Here is a 20,149-nt window from a genome sequence, read left to right as displayed (position 1 = left end):
GTTGGGGGTGAAATGTAGTGTCAATTAAATGGATTTGTGGACTACTTCTATAATACAGCTGTTCTGTACACTTCATAAAAAACAAATGTATGAACAGACATGAAGTCTCAACTAGTTGTCGTTGACAGTGCCCAATGTACTTGGGCATTCAAAATAGATTACCTGAACTGATGGTGGTATACTACAGTCCTATTAAGGTTCTGTACATACACTAATTGTACAAAACTTTAGGAACACCTGTTCTTTCCATAAAATAGACTGACCAGGTGAAAGCTATGATCCCTTACAGATTTCACCTGTTAAATTCACTTCAATCAGTGAAGATGAAGGGGAGGAGACAGGTTAAAGAAGGATTTGTAAGCCTTGAGACATTCTGGTGGTGAATGGGCAAGACAAAAGATTGATGTGCCTTTGAACAGGTTATTTTAGTAGGTGCCAGGTGCACCGGTTTGAGTGTGTCAAGAACTGCAACGCTGCTGGGTTTTTCACACTCAACAGTTTTCCTTGTGTACCAAGAATGGTTCACCAGCCAAAGACATCCAGCCAACTTGACAACTGTGGGAAGCATTGGCGTCAACATGGGCCAGCTGTGGAACGCTTTCGACACCTTGTAGAGTCCATGCCCAGACAATTTGAGGCGGTTCTGGGGACAACGGTGGGGGAGGGGTGCAACTGAATATTAGGAAGTTGTTCCTAATGTTTTGTGCACTCAGTGTATAATGGTAATTCTATGGGGGAAATGCTCACTGAACTATTTGTGTAGGGGTGAATTAGAAAAAAAACATGGAACAAAAATGCATTGTAGTTATGGTTGTCATCCCTTGTGCTAGCGGCTTCCATGTTAGCAATGTACACTATATAAACTTGTTGTGCAATCTTTCAGTGCGGCTGTCAGTCCATGTCTTCCTGTGCTGGGTGCTCATCATAGACATCCTTGACAGCCAGGATCCTGTTGAGCATAATTCCCAGCCTGCCCTTGTCCATGGGGACATCAGAGTACCAGCGAGAACTCTCGGCCATACATGTGCCCTCCGGCTGCAGGTAGAATGCATTGCAGCTGCTCCGCACACCATCAGAGCTGTAAGAACACAAAGACAGACACCATATGTGAATCTAAAAAATAAGAACTTTGTTTTATTTATTCATTCCAAACAATGTTCCCTCTAAGATTTTGGGGCACCGAGCAAATTTTTAGGTCTTGTGAGCGGAAACTTGAACGTTGTGAGAATTTTGTGCAACTTCCTGCACGTTTACAGTGAACACTGAGGCGGCAGGTAGCCTAGTGGTTAGAGCGTTGGACTAGTAACCGGAAGGTTGCAAGATCGAATCCCCAAGCTTGACAAGGAAAAAAATCTGTCGTTCTACCCCTAGGCAGTCATTGAAAATAAGAATTTGTTCTTAACTGACTTTCCTAGTTAAATAAAATAGGCTGTACCACTTACAGTATTTGATCATAATGTAGGCCTACTAACAAAACCACTGGCAAAAATCCCATATTTTCACATGGTAGAGTCCATGCCCAGGCTTTTGATTTCTACAATACAGTATATGTGGTGTTCAATGCAGTGCTCTGATTGCATGAGACAAAATAATATATTATGAAGGGCTTGACATTAATGATTTTTTACTTGGTCTGTAACACCATGGGCCAAATAGGTGACTAAACTGCATAGTATGATGCAAGAAACCACTTTACAAAATACAATTCATTATTATTACCATACAGAGAATTAGACAATTGGCTTATTTGCATATTCAAGCCGGTCTCAAAATAAAACACTGTCACTAATTATGACATAAGCTTTTTACCTGACTGACTTTTCATAGACAGCTTGAAGTATAGCCTAAGCCTACATGTTTTGTGCTGACCTACACTTATCTAGAACTGGGCTAATAACTCACTAACTTGCAAATAATATCAACAAATGCACACATACACAGCTCTGTGCTGATCTGAAAAGCGCATTCACTCCCGGGTGATAGAAAAAACACTCGTGGGCTAACCTGCAATATAATTTTACTCCTTTGCGCTCTGGCTCTGCCTACAACAAAATCAGACTCAATCTTGCAAAATTAGAATTTTTAGGTTTTGTTGCATATAACGTTGATTCAATAACAGTCTCATTTCTTCTGCACGTCAGTCCTGGAGGTGGTGCGTGGCCACCCGCAGCTTAGAGGGAACATCGGAGTCAATGAATCAAACAAATTCCAAATCTTTGACAGCCAGGGACAGTCCAAGGCCTTTAACTGGCATTTTAAACCCTGGTTTGCATACCTGGACAGTCCACATTACTTACCATTTGGAGAGGTAGAACTCAAAGAATTTGACGGGGCATCTGAGAGGGTTCATCCGGTTCTCTTGTTGCTCCAGCTCAGAAGGCTCATCTCGTTTCCTCTTTCCCAAGCCGACCTCTGTGTGTGTGAACAGAACAGAGTACAGGCTCACTTCACGGTCTGACCCCTGGGCCTTTAGTTTAACAATTAGCTTCAGTTACAGTTAGGGCTATGTTAAACTGATGAAGAGGATGTCCGGACAGTTACGGGGATCAGTGTTGAGGTTTCTGATGAAAATAACTATGTTTTTTATAAAACCATGTCACTGTCATACTTATAAAAAGGTTAATAAAATGAATATTATTTTGCACTGGACAAGGTCTTTCCTACAAAGACCAGGGTACTTTAATGTCTTGAATTTGCCTAAGGTCAGAAACACACACGATTTATTCAACGTTGATGTATGGACTTTACTTTATTATGGGCTTTATTTATTGTGCAGCTAGAGACGTTAGAGACTTTCAGTCAGATTCTCTAGTATCATGTTACACAGCTACTTTAAGCTTCCTGGTTTTCCCTTGGCAAACAGTGTTCTAAGACACATACCACAGTGTTCTACCATCATACACCTCCTATGCTGAGAGCAGCTCTTCAAAAAGAACTCCATTCTGTGGTATAAATAGCTGTCAGACACACTGAAAATAGCAGTATGACTGAACCAACCGGGGGGGGAGAGACCAACATCCTTCTCCTACATCAACAGCTGCCTCACATATTTGTAATATTTAAGACAAGCACCCATAGAACACAACTGTCAACAGGTGACAGAATGTCACTAAAAGCTTTTTTTAATTAGTATTTTGTCCATCAGCATAAAACCGCAAAAGTAGTGCCAAATGGATCAATTTCAAACTGACCTACAAAGCCACTGAGGAATCTAGCTAGTGACACAGATATGCAGATAATGATGGTCGGGCCGAGTTCAAAATAAACCTGTTAAAACACGTGAATATGTTTCAGTCAGAACATGCCAGTAAACATAAAAACACTGAGGAGAATAGAGGTGTGGGTCTAGGCAAGCCTGTGTTTTAAATAAACAACTGGCACCAGGCCAATTTCACAGACATTGCAGTGTTATCTTGCAGGCAGTCCAACTCATTAGCAGCATGTTATTTGATTGGTGGAAGCCAATGCAATACAGAGGGTTTTAACAGTTCAACTGTTTTTACTCATTTAGCTTCAGTGGAAGCTCTTTGGGGTCAGCAGCACTATGTTAAGGAGTGGTGGTCTCTCCCTACGGAAATTACCCATCATCTAATTGCACTTTAAAAACACACTTTAGTAATAAGGATAAGAACAAACCTAGGTTCTAAGAGTTACTTTAAAGACAAAATGCAATCCCATATCATTCCTCAGCAGATAAAAGCAAATGAGTCTACCACACATTGGTCAGGAATACATCCAAATTATATGTACAGCACATTGAGGATGTTTTGGAAAATAGCCAACATTCTTACCACTCAACTGGACCTCATAACTCTAAACTATACTTGTGTACTCAAAGATTACATTTGAGCTAGTTGCAGTTTGTGTAAAATGCCTCCATACCCTAGCCCTGGTCAGCCCCTTGGAATTCAGCTGAAAGGTGGCACAACTCAAGATAGGTGACCTGCTCCCCCCCAGATTAGGGTCACGGTCCAAAGGAACTCGATGTCTCAGCGGTTACTGGGAATGACAACTAGCCTATCTTTCAATGGGCTACGAAGCATACTGACACTTCTCATTCACTAGGCTTCTTAGACCAAAATAATACACAGAAACCACACTAATTGTAAACTCACCTTTGCTGGTTCTCTTGAGATGTGATTTTGGGTGGTAGCAGACACTAGATGACTTGACCATGCCATGTGGTGTAGACCTCCTCTTGGCCTGGCGCGTGACTGTAGCGAAGGAGAGCTGGAGGTGCTGCTCCACGGTGGTCAGGCCAAAGGACTTGGTGTTGAAGAACATGAGGGTGTTGAGCAGGACGAAGGGTGAGTACACACCCAGCTGTTTACACTCCCACAGGTGCTCCTCCAGGACACGAGACACGAGACCACCTGCATCCCACACACAAATACATTACATACACCCCAAATACAACACATACACAATGTGTGAAAAATAAATAGGAATGTTATTATGAACCCACCGTTAGATGGCAGCCATTTGTTGACAATCTTATTCAGCTCCTGGGCAAAGGTGACATATAACTGGTCTGTGAATATATTCACCATCCGGTTGTTTTCGAGGAGATACTGGAAAATAGACAAGACAATTGCGAACAAATGTGTTGGTTGAACACAATGTATAAACAAAATTGACATTGCTAAATAAACAATCACCTTTTCTAAAAAAATGTAATTACTTAAGATTTGAATAAGGGTATTTAGACAAGTTGCATAGATGAACTACCTGACTGAAACACTGGGACTGACCTGTTGAATACCAAGACATAGGTAAAATATGCTGTCAGGCTTGTAGCACGGTCCTCTGGGATGAACAATGTCTTGGACAAACTGTGACAGGCCATGGTTCAGTTCCTCAGGACTACTCAACAGAAGGTCTAATGGTTTCTCTGTATAGGAGAAACATTTAAAAAGGGTGCTATCGTCAGGATTACATTGAAACGTTACCGCCCATTTTATTCATAGGAGATCAATCAAACTCATAGGAGAGCCATCAAAGAGCTATCTACCAGTTAAGAGATATCTATTAACTCAGCTTTCAGACTACAGCTGAAACATCTTACGTTTTCTGTCATCAGCGTCTGAGTGCTTGCTTTGGGACCATGCCCTCCAGGCTTTGACCCCAAGGGAGCTGTTCAAGCCAGCACCAAGAGGCTGACTGTCCAGGGGATCATGTAAGGTCATCTCTGGCATGGCCTGACGCTTGGGACCCTGTGGCACAAAGCCTATATTAGACATAGCACTGTTAAGACCCGTTAAGGGATAATTACTGTAGTTCTTTATATTTTCCTCAGAGTGCATCATTACATACATTCAGAGTCCAGTTTATTAGGTACACTCATTTAGTATCGGGTCGTACACCCCTTTGCCTCCATAACAGTCTGAATTCTTTGGGGCATGGAAACGTTGATCAATTGGTATCAAGAGACCTAACGTGTGCCAGGAAAACATTCCTCATACCATTACACAACCAGCCTATACCGTTGAGTCCATGAGCCCCATCTTGCCTGGTACCATGCTGCTTTTGCCAAATCTGACTGCCATCAGCATGACACCAGAAAACGGGATTGGTCTGACCAGGCTGATCATGTGCCTACTGGAGCCGCCGCTTCTTGTTTTTAGCTGATAGGAGTGGAACCCTGTGTGGTCATCTGTTGCAATAGCCCATCCATGACAAGGATTGACGAGTTGTGCGTTCTGAGATGCCGTTCTGCACACCACTGTTGTACTGCGATGTTATTTGCCTGTTTGTGGCCCACCTGTTAGCTTGCACGATTCTAGCCATTCTCCTTCGACCTGTCTCATCAACAAGTTGTTTTCCCCACAGGACTGCCACTGACTGGATGTTTTTTGTTTGATGCGAAATTCTCAGTAAACCCTAGACACTGTCGTGCGTGAAAAGCTCAGGAGGCCGGCCTTTTCTGACACTGGAACCTGCGCGCATGGCACCGACAATCATACCACGCAAAAGCCGCTTTGGTCACTCGTTTTCAATCGAACACTAACTGAATGCCTCAATGCCTGCTTTATTTATTAAGCCACAGCCACGTGACTCACTATCTGTAGGAGCGAACCCTTTTCGTGAACGGGGTGGTGTCCCTAATAAATGGTACCTAATCAATTATTCAACATTTGCAACGATCATGTGGTGGTCTCTTAGACCACCAAAACCAGAGAAATAGTAAGTCAACATTTTTCAGTAAATATGTCAAATACTCTTAAATTTCTGAAGACACTGTCCATTGGTGAGCAGTCCATCTTGCAGGTTTGGTGACTGTTACATGAGCCGCGTGTTTGGGATCATTCCTGCCTGCCGCTAGGGATAGATTTGCTTTTCAACAACCATTTCACCTTTGGGACCCTGTTGCACCTGTCTATGAATGTAGAACATGACCTCTGGTCTCCGGTAAGTCTGACACCAAGTCATTTGTCATGTTTGTGCCAGCTATTTTCAGATTTCCAGCATACCATGTGATTCCTGTGTCTCTCTCACATAAGTCGAGAGTCAACTCTTTTCTGACACTAGTCAAAGTCAGGTCCATAAAAGACTGCCAAAACTAAAGGTTTGTCAATTAGGGAGAGGATAATCAAAGTCCTGCCTATAGGACAGTCAAAGCAAACAGAATGCACTGCTGTTTTAGGCTGTGTTTAATTATACCTTCTGAACAGCGACGTTGGAGCTCTGCTCTGGTGAAGTAGCATGTGGCGGCATCCCACAGTCAAAGAGAAAATCAACATTGGGGTTCAGGTCCAGGGAAGCTACAGAGCACAAATGACAAAATATATATCTCAGACATCCCCGTTGTTGAGTGTGTGTGTGAAATTACAGTGAAAGTTTACACATCGCAGACTGCAAAGCAAATTATACCTTTCATATCATGAAGGTTTAACCTGCCTTTGGTGAGCTCATCTACTGGGTCTTGACCTGGCTCAGTCAGTACATCATCCATATTGACAGCCATGGAGAGGATGTCATCTTGGGATGAAGACTCAAATAAGCTGTAGTCCCTCGGCAACGGGCCTGCTTTCTGATCACTGTCCAGATCTAAAGATAAACAATCATAAAGTTACAATTGTATATAGAAGAGCAATAGAGAGTTGACTAAGAAGAGTAAGTGCAGGAGCATTACCAGACAGATCAGAGGAGCCCTTGCCTTTACTCTCCTCTGCTATCATGTCTGCCATGGCCAGAATGTCAGCCTCCAGTGGATCAGACGGGATCTGGAGTTTCAGCTCTTTTATATATTCCACAAGCTTATCGATATGATCCAGAGTGACAGGTAGGAACATGGGGACTGGGAGCTAAGAGAACAAGGAGCAAAACAATAAGCAGACAAATAGGGCAGTCACCCTAGAGAACTATACACTATTGCAGTATTGCTGAGCGATTAACAGAAATTGCATTTATTTTTTGGTTTTTAAACAACTAATTGGCCGACTCAATTAAATGATTAGAATTCCAGTTAGTTATTTTTTGTGCGTGTGAGCTCTGATCACAGTTCCTCTAGAGATAAATCAGATCCAAGCCCAAACTGTGCAATACCGTAGGGAGTTGTAGTTTCCAACAGGCCAATATTCTACATAGTTTAGCGCAGAAAACGTTGACTACAATCCATTACGCGCCTACTTGGCCGGTCTGTTTCTCTTTTACGCTTGCTACATAAAAGAGAGAAGAATGGGAGCCCGAGAGCAGTTGCTTCATGAGGTATCTCAACGTGCACATACATTATCTAAGTGATTGATAGTTGGTATTCAGCAGTCATAAAAGTAATTTACTTTGAAGAACTACTTAAATAGTGATTGTCAGACAGCATAGGCAGCAGCTCTACAGAGATGAGATTTTTTAAAAATAAGGTCATCAAATAAAACAATTGTAATATACACAACTGAAATATTTTATTAAAGTAATGTGAATAAATTGTTAATAAGTGATACTCAGTAATGGGAAGTCACTACCATCATGGGACTTAATTGTTTTTTTTATTGTGTTACAGCACTGAACACACAATGCATAGTGCATTTAATGTTTTTAAAATGATAATAATTGAAACCCATGATTATATGTTAATAATCAAACAGAAACTGAACCGACCTCAAATCGCTCAGCACTAGTCTGCAGGCATCCATATCGAACAAATTTGGGTGGATACTAAGAGTTACTCCTGTCTAGACTCTAAATGAATGACGATAATCCTAGATTCAATTTTGCACAATACTCAACAAGACCTAGACAAAACCAACTCACCGGCAGAGGCAGGGCCATTGTTATGGGAGTGTATTGACAATACATGTTCAATGGCACAGGAACAAACACAGGCACAGGGACCGGCAACATCACAGGTGGAGACAGCAAGAAATCATCTGAAACAGACACACAGGAAAACCATGAAGTTGTGTTTTTGCCATTGCTAATGATAATCGTTGTAGGCCTGATTTAACAAAAAATGCTCTCAATATATGAATAGGGATATTTTGTATAAAGAGTATAATATTATACTATACAATATTACACTATACAGTAGAAGACTAAATCAGCGAGTCCCATAGAGAGAGACATGGGTTTACAGTAACCATTACCTGTCTGGGAACTCTGGGACTTCATCTCAGGTTTACATGTGACACCGGTAGTAGTCATCATGGGTTTACACATGGAGGATTTGTTCCTTTGGGAGATAGGTGGAGTGACGGGAGGAGCAGGCTTGGCTACAGCCCTAGTCAGTACTCTTCCTGTGGCCTAAAATAACAGAAACATTTAAAAAAATATATCAGAATTGGGATGGTCGCTCAGATTTGACTGAAATTAAGCCACGTTTTTTTTTCAAGCACAATAAATGTGTGGTGGTGAAAGCCATGATTAAATGCATTTAGTTCTCTTTCGGTGGTATCCCCCCACCCACCCTTTGGAGCATCGAGTCAAAAAGCACACTTACTTCACTTGTCTTTGTCGCAGCAGGGGGAGGCATAGAATCTGGGGAATTACCTGTAAGCCCAGTAAACATATAGAATTTTAATAGCCTATTACTGAGAGAGACGAACACAAGTTTACAATTTCACAAAGGCATTCACTGTAACACCAGACAATTACAAAGTGTGCTTATAAAAATCCTTCCCATGTATGGATTGGGTTCATGAAAAATAGTGCGCGTGTGTGTGTGTGTGTGTGTGTGTGCATGCGTTTGTGTACATGTAGCACTGTTGAGCAGGCTCTCAGGCCCCTGCTTGGTGTCGAGGTTGGGCTGGTTCTGTTGGCTGTAGAAGAGCAGGAGGCACGGCTCGTCACAGTAGTGTTTGATCTCTCCCCTCCAGTGGATAGTCTCCAGGAGCTGCCCCTGACGCTTGCATTCATGGCACTTTGCTTCCTAGGAGAACAGACACGGCTCAGAACACCCATACATACAGCACACACTGTAGCATGTTAAAAGAGGACACTGCTCACACAATTTGATCGCATATCATGCATATTCTTCTGATTCATTTTTTTCCATGCATGAACATATTCTGACAGTTTGCATTCCGAAGCTACCATTCCTATATCAAGTCTAGAATACCACATACAAAATGTACTATGTACAGTGACAGAGTGAACTGAATGCAGCCCGTGTACAAGCAGGCATTTAAAACTTATCAGGGCCAGTTATATGGCATTGTGATTGATTAGACATACTTTCAGGGACCACAGGAAGTATTTGCTTTTACAATCTTCGCTGCAGAAGTCCCACGTGTTGCCATCCTGTTCCTCTGTGACCGCCCGTGAGCAGGTCTGAGAACAGTATGTACAAGTTATACAGCACAGGCCCAGGTGTTTAGCAAAGTCTTGCTTGTATAGTAGTATGCAACCTTGGTAAAAAAATAAAATAAGAGACAAAACACTTATAAGCCTCTGCCTAGACACATAGGAAAGTGTTTCCATGTAAATCAACAATCTATTAAATCTAAAAATGCACACAGAAACGCATGCATTATCCTAACCGTCACTGCAGAACGCCTTCTCCACCCCAGAGAACTTCATCTTCTCATGCAGAGGTTTCTCTTGCTTGCAGTGCTCACACACAGAAACCACACCATTCAGGCGCTTGTAGTCCTCACAGCACTCCTTACAGCAAAACTGATATATTGAGTCCTGAAAGCAAATGAAATAGAATGGTGCATGTACTTTTTATTTGAGTAGTCTTGATAAAATAAGTTCTCACTAAACCAGCTGTAAGACACATTTTTGCCACAATGTTGAGACTGGTAAATTAATAAACACGTATGTACAAGGAATTACCTGCCAATCTAAGATTTCTGGTTTCCCATTGAACATGTTATGACAGGAGACACAGTTGAAGTAGAGGGCTCCATTGGGACTGTTGCGCTGTGAAGAAGCAGTGAGCATATTTGTTAAATTGGGGAATAAACAAGAAAATGAGCAGCAACGCATTTTAGCCAAGGCAAACAAAACAACATCACAGGACTAGTATCAAAGACACACTCAAGAATCGCTCAGAGGTTTCACAAGAACAAAACAAGCCCTAATTCATAGGTTTTTAGGTAGAATAAAGGTGAAAGCTTTCAAAAGGTGACCCTCTCCACATGAAAGCGCTTTAAGATGAGCTTTTATTTTAATGGGCTCCAGAAGTGAGGAGGAGCGCCCCACTGCAGCCGCTTGGTGTGCATTTTAACAAGCATTTTTCTGTTTACAGGCACCTACGGCCAAGCCTGTACATCACACTGTAAATATTAGCCGTTCCTTTTTTAATCACTTTCAGAATCCTTCAGCAAAAATCTCCTTTGAATGATTTTTTTTATTTGAACAACTGAGGCATAAAAAAATGTACGTTTAAAACAAATCCACATAAAATAACAAAATGTTGTATAAGCATCTGGCAGACATGTTTTAATGCAAAAAAACATACTTAGAGAAGACATGACTAAACACTGGATGATGCATCTGTAGACTTATTTTGTCTCAACTCTATTTAGGGTATGGGGCTATCCCACCTGAAATGTGCTCCAACAGCTAGGGCTACAGAAGACGTAAATGGTCTCATTTGCTTTACAGTAGTACGGTTCAGAGGGGCTTCTTTTGCAGAAACTGCAAGCGTCACTGGGAACTGGAAAAGAAGCAGATTAGTAATAATGAAGACTAATTCAGGCAGACATCACACCATTCAGATTGTGTAAACAAGCCAAGGAGAGTAGAATGTACCTGTGTCCCCAGAAGTTTTCACTTTATGTGAAGCGATACAGCACAAAGAACAGAAGTGTTTGGTCATGCCATACTGATCCACCATAGACAGCATGTCAAAGATCTTACACAGAGTCCTACACCACTGGCACGAGAGCACCTTAGTGTTTTTCTGAAATCAAAAGACAATACAGCAGCCATTGAGATCAACACCATATCATTTTCAGGTAGAAATATGCCTATAGTACATTCCTCCACCCACCATCTTATAGAGTCTGAGACAGGAGGAGTTACAGAACCTCCTCTGTTGGCCCTCGTGCACTAGGTACTCAGGCCGGGAGGTGAAGGTGTTGATGTAGGTACCACAGGTGTCACAGCAGCTGGTCTTCAGGCCCTTGGTGGCCCGGAAACGGTTGAAACAGGCATCACTGCACATGAGGTGAATCACATTGCCCATGGTTACCTCATGGTTGATCTGAGGCAGGAGAGGGTAGAAATGTAGGACAGGCTCAGAGATCATTTCAATCAAATCTAACTTAAAATATCACTTCCCTTGGTGTTTACATCAGTCCACCAAAATCTTGTAGCTGGCTGTAATTTATTCTGGTGCATGCTCATAGCATACGAAGACCCACAGCAGCACAAATGACAGATTTTCCTCCTCTATAATCACAGCATGCAGTACATCTAGTTAGAAACATACAAGTCAGTTTTCAATTGTGAAATTATCAACACGAAGACAGTGAAATGTGTTTAGGCATTCTTTGTCACTTCTGGGAAAAGCCCATGGTTTGACAAATCAACATCAACACAGGTGGTCAACTTTAAAGAATGTATACCATAATCACATCATTGTGTGGTTTTGCAGCGCTTGGCATTAAAAAGTGCTTACTTATTTTGAATACATTTTATTGTACTAATTTTCAAATGACTAACAGATGGTGGGGGGAAACAAACCAGAATAGGTAAGGCTGGTGCCAGCTTTTCGATAAATTGTTGCAAGAGTAGAAGCTGCAGTCTTTAGAATAGCTTCAATAAAGTATGGTTCAATATAATGTACACACAAAAAAAACCTACTGCATTTTCAAATCAAAGGCAGTGTGGAAGTGTAGTCATCCTGTGTTAAATCATCATCCTATTGTCTACTGGAGTTCCCTCCTACTGAAACTCCCTGCCACTAATGTGTTCAACATGAAGCCAATCGGCTGGGAGCAGATCATTCAAAATGTTATGGTCAAAGCTTTGGTACCTCACGCATGTGGTTGCACACACTGCATCTTTGGCCAGGGGTACTTGGTTTGGGGGGCTGTTTCGGACCCTTCTCCAGCCGGGACTCATATAGGGAAAGACAAGTGTTGTTGCAGAATTCTTGGAAGGATTGTGACTGGCCAACCTGTGCAAGCATGGTGTCCTTACTATTCCCCATGTCCCTAAAAAGATAAATTTTGTTGAGATCAAAACAATGTACAAGGTTTACACTTACTTTACTGTGAAACTGGTTATGGATGCACTGTACTTACCGGAAAGAGAAGCTAAAAATACATTCATTGAATATCTATTGAGAAGCTTACCTTTTACAGAAAGCACAGGGCTTTTTCTTGGGGGCTTTCTTGCCAAAGGAGTTAAGGCAGGTGGAGCTGCAGAAGAGCTGAGGCTGACCCCTGCGCTGGTAGGCTGTCTGTCCGCTCTGCAGCATTCCACTGCAGTTGGCACAGAGGACTCTGGTAGGCTGGCGAGGGGGTGGCAGCCGGGGTGGAGGGGGTCCTCCAGACCTCTGGGTGTACCCAGGGGTAGAGGCAGGGCAAGGCGGCTTGGGAGCAATGAGCCGGGGGGACAGGGTGTTGTGGCTCCTTTGGGAGGCCCTGGTGGAGCGTCGGAGGCCTGACCGTGCAGGGTCAAAGTCTGTGTCCCTCGGATCGTCAGCTGTATCGTCAGAGTCGCTGTCTGTTAGCTGGTCTGCAGAAGGATACAATGCATTTAGGGCAGCATGATAATCATAAATAGACAAATAGTCATACATAATGAGTTATTGAGACTAAACATAAGCAGCTTGTGAAGTAGTGATGTTAAACCTCCATCAGACGTAACGTTTTTCCTCACATCTCCACGACGAGGGCGGCCTCTCTTCCTCCCCTACAATAAATCAGAGTAAATGAGGTTAATTCACTTACTTTTAAAGAAAATGTCTGCAATGAATGGGAAGTAGTTTTTGTACCGTGGTTTGACCACTTTGAGAAACTTTTGGATCCTCAATGGCGACTTCAGTTTCAGTTTGTTCCTCAGCTGAAACAAACACAATCATCAGTAACTAAAGGCTGTTCATGACATACAGTGGGGCAAAAAAGTATTTAGTCAGCCACCAATTGTCCAAGTTCTCACACTTAAAAAGATGAGGCCTGTAATTTATCATAGGTAGGTACACTTCAACTATGACAGACAAAATGAGAAAAAAAATCCATTAAATCACATTGTAGGATTTTTAATGAATTTGCAAATTATGGTGGAAAATAAGTATTTGGTCAATAACAAAAGTTTCTCAATACTTTGTTATATACCCTTTGTTGGCAATGACCCTTGACCCCTATCCACCCTTGTCTGACCAACGCTCCACAACCAGCGCCTCATCGGCTTCCAGTGGTAGTTTTTTTATTCAACGAGAGACTGGACGGACGGAAGGGCGGAGGAGGCCGCAGGCACGCGCAGACGAGATGCACCCGACGGAGTAAGAAGAAACAACTATCAGAGGTAGAGGAGACCGTTCACACGGTCCCAGAACCCACGGGGCTGAGTGTCTTTAATTTATCAAGCAAGATAGAGCCCTGCCCATGTCTCTTTGCTTAATAAAGGGTTATCTTTTGTGCCTACTACTCAGTGCAACGATTTTGATGTTAAGGTAGACATGTTTAAGTTTAGAAACATCTGTTTAAGGGAATACCTTAGCTCCCCTAATTCTGACACTTCTATTGAACCAGTAGGTTGCTCTCCTGCACATACTCAGACTCCTTTTAGAAGCAAGAGTTATTTTATACCTCCAGCCAATCGCAATCACTCTATCGAGACATATTGCAGACTTGTGGAAAATGTTGACTTCTTAAGAATAAACAGGGATCCAAATCTTTCCATAATTTACCCAAGAATGAAAAACAAGCTTTGCTTGATTTACAATCTGATACGTCAGTCCTTATTCGTCCTGCTGATAAGGGTGGGTCGGTTGTACTCATGGATAGGACAGCTTATGTACATGAGTGTCATAGACAGCTGCTTGACAACACCTTTTACAAGAAACTCAGAAGTGACCCCACTTCCCAATTTCAGAATACTATCTTGTCTGTCCCTAGATGGGTATTTAAGTTCTGGTCAGATAGCCAAAAAAGCATGTTCTTTTTTGGTTATTCAACACCCTAAAATTGCCACTTTCTATACTTTGCCGAAATTACACAAGAATGTTACACAACCTCCAGGGCACCCTATTGTAGCGGGCATTGGTGCAGTAACGGCCCCTCTATCTACTTTTGTTGACTTTTTTATTAGACCACTCGCAGAACAGCTCCCCTCCTTTGTAAAGGACACCAGCAGTATGATCTCTATCATTGAATCTCTTGATCCTCTCCCTGAGAATACCTTGTTAGTTACTTTTGATGTTGAGTCATTCCACACTAATATTCCACACGAGGGCGGTATTGAAGCTATGGAACATTTTCTTCTGCAACGTGACCCTAATGAACTACCTTCCAGTGCATGCATTGTAACATTGGCTGAAATAGTACTCACGCATAACTATTTCATGTTTCTAAATGATTTCTTTATTCAGACGAAAGGTACTGCTATGGGATCCCCCATGGCTCCTAACTCTAACTATGCTAATTTGTATGTGGGTTACATGGAGAAACAGTCTATTTTCAATCCTCTCAAAAATGTTTTCTTGCCTAACATTATTATTTGGAAACGGTATATTGATGATATTTTTGTTCTATGGAGGAGTGATGCAAAACAGCTCCAGGCGTTCCATGCTTTTCTTAACTCCTGTTCTGAGCATCTGAGATTTACTATGCAATCTGATACGTCAAATCAGTTTTCTTGATCTTCTGATCTTGTGTGAAGATAATGTTCTATACACTGATCTTTACAGGAAGCCTACTGATCGTAACAGTTTGTTGAGGGCTGATAGTTGTCACCCACTTCCCTTGAAAAATAGTTTGCCCTACAGACAATTCTGTCGAATCAAAAGAATTTGCAAAAAACCATCCGATTTCGACAGAAATATGGCTGAGACGCAAAGAAAGTTCAAGGAGAGGGGCTACAAGAATGATCAGATTAATATTGCCATTGAGAAAATTCAAAACAAAACGAGACATGACCTTTTTCAAGGTCAGTCTCGCAGAGACGCATTCTTGCGTTCTAACTACCCGCTATTCAAAGTGCTCTGAACAAATTAAGGGAATTGTTCAAACATTGACACATCCTAAAATCCGATGATAGTCTCGGTAATGTGTTTTCGGACCTTCCCTTGGTCGTATTCTCGCGGGGCAGAAATCTCAGAGACCAATTGGTAAACTCTGATTTACCACCCCAAGATATTCCTGAACAACGTCTATTTGCGCCCCTACTGGATGGAAATTACAAATGTAATGGCTGTGCTCAATGCAATGGCACTTATAAATGTAGATCCTTCAAACACCCACAAACAGGGAAATCGATCCCAATAAAAGGTGTTATTACGTGCTCCACTAAGGCAGTTATTTATCTTATAACTTGTCCTTGTGGTAAAAATTGTGGGTAAAACAAAGCGCGAATTAAAAGTACGTATCTCAGAGCATCGTAGCACCATTAGGTGTAAAAACTTGACTTATCCAGTTGTGGCCCACTTCTTGGAGGCAGGCCACTCGATTTCGTCTCTGCGTTATATTGGCATCAAACATGTCACCCTCCCTAGGAGAGGGGGTGACCTTGATAATTTATTGTTAAAACGAGGGGCTGCCTGGATCTTTAATTTAAAGACCCTTGCGCCCTTCGGTCTCAACGTAGACTTTGATCTGAAGCCATTCTTGTGATTATTGTGACTACCATTGTAATTGTTTGTAAACTTGTATAGTCAAATTAATCTATGATCGTATGCTATCCATTTGTTTGTATGACATTTTAATATTTGATTATTAACCAATGATATTAGGCCACTCCTGGCCATGATTACAGACACCGGTGTCTTTTGACACTATATAAACGAGTCATCCCGCAGTGTTTGTGATTATACCCTGATGAAGACAGCTTGGCTGTCGAAACGTTGGTATTACATTTTTGCATCTGAGCTCCTAGAGTGTGCGGCTCTCTTTTATTTTCAAGTTTCTACTCCGCTAGCCAGCACCTCGTCTTAATAGGTGTGTGTTTCTTTTTCTTCTAGAATGACAGAGGTCAAACATTTTATGTAAGTCTTCACAAGGTTTTCACACACTTGCTGGTATTTTGGCCCATTCCTCCATGCAGATCTCTAGAGCAGTGATGTTTTGGGGCTGTTGCTGGGCAACACGGACTTTCAACTCCCTCCAAAGTATTTCTATGTGGGTGAGATCTGGAGACTGGCTAGGCCACTCCAGGACCTTGAAATGCTTCTTACGAAGCCACTCCTTCGTTACCCGGACGGTGTGTTTGGGATCATTGTCATGCTGAAAGACAGCCACGTTTCATCTTCAATGCCCTTGCTGATGGTAGGCTTTGTTACTTTGGTCCCAGCTCTCTGCAGGTCATTTACTAGGTCCCCCCGTGTGGTTCTGGGATTTTTGCTCACCGTTCTTGTGATCATTTTGACCCCACGGGGTGAGATCTTGCGTGGAGCCCAAGATCGAGGGAGATTATCAGTGGTCTTGTATGTCTTCCATTTCCTAATAATTGCTCCCACAGTTGATTTCTTCAAACCAAGATGCTTACCTATTGCAGATTCAGTCTTCCCAGCCTGGTGCAGGTCTACAATTTTGTTTCTGGTGTCCTTTGACAGCTCTTTGGTCTTGGCCATAGTGGAGTTTGGAGTGTGACTGTTTGAGGTTGTGGACAGGTGTCTTTTATACTGATAACAAGTTCAAACAGGTGCCATTAATACAGGTAACAAGTGGAGGACAGAGGAGCCTCTTAAAGAAGAAATTACAGGTCTGTGAGAGCCAGAAATCTTGCTTGTTTGTAGGTGACCAAATACTTATTTTCCACCATAATTTGCAAATAAATTCATAAAAAAATCCTACAATGTGATTTTCTGGATTTTTTCTCTCTCATTTTTTCTGTCATAGTTGAAGTGTACCTATGATGAAAATTACAGGCCTGATCTTTTTAGGTGGGAGAACTTGCACAATTGGTGGCTGACAATACCTTTTTGCCCCACTGTAGATATGCAAGCTGTATGTGAACTGTGATGGCTATTTGAAGAAGAGATTGCAAATTATTTCTCAAAAACATGTAATGTAACCTAAATGAAGTTTTACATTTTACTTTCTAATTATCCAACTATTTCTGTGGCGCTGAGACTTCTGTGTGTCACATTGAGACAAGAGATAATAAAGTACTAGGAAGGAGAAAGATCCTACAAACAAAAGTTCCTTACTAGTACACATACCTTCACCTGGTGTCAATGGCTGGGCCCAGGATGATAGTGGGGACATACTGCCCCTCACTGGTTGTTCTCGCTCATTCTTTTTGTCTGCTGTGCCTGTGTCTTCTACCTTTGGCACCAATCCAAAGAATGATAAGGCTTCCTCTTTGCCTGGACCATCCTCAGAGTGTGAACCCTCTACGCTGACTATAGAAGGCATATTTGGATCAACGTCATCTTGAGAAGGTGCAGAGGGATCTTCTAGTACTATGTCCATTCGCTCCTCTCCAGTCTCTGGCAACAGTGTCCCAGTTAAAGTCTGAGTTCCCTCTGTGACCTCCAGCCTGTCTGTCCCTGGCTCAGCGCCCATTTCTGGCCAGGCTTCTGTGTGGCCCTGCCCGCTCCACTCATCCTGACTGAGGCCTGTAGCTGGGCCTGAAGGTTCGGGAAGGTCTGAGGGCCCGGGAACGACTGTGCGGCTGTAAAACTCCTCCACCTGGGCTTTGGACAGTTCCAATGAGTCTGGGTCCCCCAGGATGCTCAGGCTGTCCTGAGTTTTCTGCCTCTCTCTTTCAGATTGGGTGAGAAAGGTTGTCAGCTCATCAAGGTTCTGCTGCTGCTGCCCACTTTGTCCCTCTGTTCCCTGTGAGCAGGTCACCTTCATATCAGTCTGTAGGTCTACATCAGTCTGAGCAGGCAGCAGGCCCATATCGGCGTGCCCAGAAAACATGTCCATATCAGTCTGTGTGGATAGAAGGTCTAGGTGCACATTCTCAGTGGCCATCTGAAAAGAGCCAGAGGTTTCTGGATGCCCTGAGGGTTCCATACTCTGCACCTACATAAAGAAAACAAAAACACAATGGTTTGATTTCAGGTCTCAGATGTCATGTCAATCAAATGTGGTGGTCGCTGGATAAAATTACAGCCATAAGTAGTTTATTGTGGCTCCTCTATTCTAGACAATGAGGTCCCACCAGTGAATGCATCTACTTACCTAAGTACATTTGCTAACTAAAGTTCGCTAGTAGCTAGTTCCACCCATATCAATGTTGCTGCCTTTTGGCGCGCCTCACCTGGCGGCGTCTCCATTTCTGTCATTTAGAATGCTAGTTAGCAAGCTGGCTATCTGGAAATCTATCTAGCTACATGTTAGCCCATTATTTTCTACACATAATGCATCTCAATACTAGCAATACGGTAGACATAGCTTGCTACTCGCAAGAGAGGCGTATGTTTATGACTCTGCAAAGAGACCGGTACTGGCTAAAGTTAGCCTATTTTAAGCTAGCTATCTGCTAACGTTACGAACCTAACGTTTCCTTACGCAATCTGGCCATCAAACTAATTCACTAGCTGGCTAATTACAATATAGTAAGTTTATTACAAGATACTAATAATGATGATTAAACAAATAATTATAGCCTTCAACAATATAGAGTGAATTTACCTGAAAATATTAAATGTTACTGTAGCTAAAATGTTGCATACAAGCGCCACCAAACTGCAGTCTAGCGTGCGTGCCTTATTGGCTAGTTTCAAGCTACAACTTCTTCTACTATGGCGGCCTGAAAACAAACGTTAGAGGTGCATGCCGCCACCTACTGTACTGGAGTGTGTGGTCAATCATAGGTCACAGCCTTTAGAATAAAAGAAAACATACATTACAATTAAATAATACCTATTCCTGTACTACTAAGAAAATAATAAAGAGCCCTACTAACTTCTAGCAAACCCTCCCCCATCACCCAAATCCCTTCCAACCCCCCTCCAACCTCAATTATTCTTATCAATCTTTGTCTTTCTTCCACGTACTTACAATACAACAGCACATGCTTCACCATTTCATTAACCATGCACTCCAGACACAAACCGTTTACATGCTTGCCAACCAGATCACAGGAGGTTGGTGGCACCTTAATTGGGGAGAACGGGCTCATGGTAAAGGCTGGAGCGGAATGGTCTCAAATACATCCAACACATGGTTTCCATGTGTTTCATACCATTCCATTAGCTCCGTTCCAGACATTATTATGAGCCGTCCTCCCATCAGCAGCCTCCACTGGACCACAAGTTCAATGTACACTGAACAAAAATATAAACTCCCATGTTTCATGAGCTGGAATAAAAGATCCCAGAAATGTCCAAACGCAGAAAAGGCGTATTTCTCTGAAATGTTTTGCACAAATGTGTTTACATCCCTGTTAGTGAGCATTTCTCCTTTGCCAAAATAATCCATCCACCTGGCAGGTGTGGCATATCAAGAAGCTGATTAAACAGCATGATCATTACAATATGATCATTGACAATCAAAGGACACTCTAAAATGTGCAGTTTTGTCACACAACAAAATGCCACCGGAGCATGCAGTCATTCTAAAGACTGACTGCAGGAATGTCCCCCAGAGCT

General features: G+C 42.3%; 1 protein-coding gene across 3 annotated transcripts; it reads right to left on the bottom strand.

Annotated features, from left to right (window-relative positions):
• Positions 1–379: 379 nt before the first annotated feature.
• On the bottom strand, positions 380–19,301 carry LOC112250258 (zinc finger MYM-type protein 3-like). Of its 3 annotated transcripts, none has more exons than XM_024420245.2 (25): positions 19,191–19,301; positions 17,768–18,578; positions 13,385–13,452; positions 13,242–13,302; positions 12,741–13,125; positions 12,419–12,599; positions 11,432–11,644; positions 11,191–11,341; positions 10,983–11,095; positions 10,270–10,356; positions 9,972–10,122; positions 9,667–9,839; positions 9,187–9,361; positions 8,933–8,982; positions 8,580–8,736; positions 8,248–8,363; positions 7,133–7,304; positions 6,871–7,047; positions 6,661–6,761; positions 5,066–5,213; positions 4,752–4,891; positions 4,466–4,571; positions 4,116–4,373; positions 2,298–2,412; positions 380–1,078 (listed from the first exon to the last, which is right to left on the bottom strand). In XM_024420245.2, the coding sequence occupies exons 2-25, from the start codon at positions 18,567–18,569 to the stop codon at positions 892–894; spliced, it is 4,287 nt and encodes a 1,428-aa protein (XP_024276013.1). In that variant the 5' UTR covers positions 18,570–18,578; positions 19,191–19,301; the 3' UTR covers positions 380–891. The 3 variants fall into 3 exon arrangements, with proteins under 3 accessions (XP_024276013.1, XP_024276014.1, XP_042165129.1); XM_024420246.2 differs by having other exon boundaries at positions 6,898–7,047; XM_042309195.1 differs by having other exon boundaries at positions 7,157–7,304.
• Positions 19,302–20,149: the final 848 nt, after the last annotated feature.

This window comes from Oncorhynchus tshawytscha, linkage group LG30 (assembly GCF_018296145.1).
Source record: "Oncorhynchus tshawytscha isolate Ot180627B linkage group LG30, Otsh_v2.0, whole genome shotgun sequence".
Classification (NCBI taxonomy): domain Eukaryota; kingdom Metazoa; phylum Chordata; class Actinopteri; order Salmoniformes; family Salmonidae; genus Oncorhynchus; species Oncorhynchus tshawytscha.
Note: the sequence above shows the minus strand (reverse complement) of the source record. Positions and strands in the feature narration are given on the sequence as shown.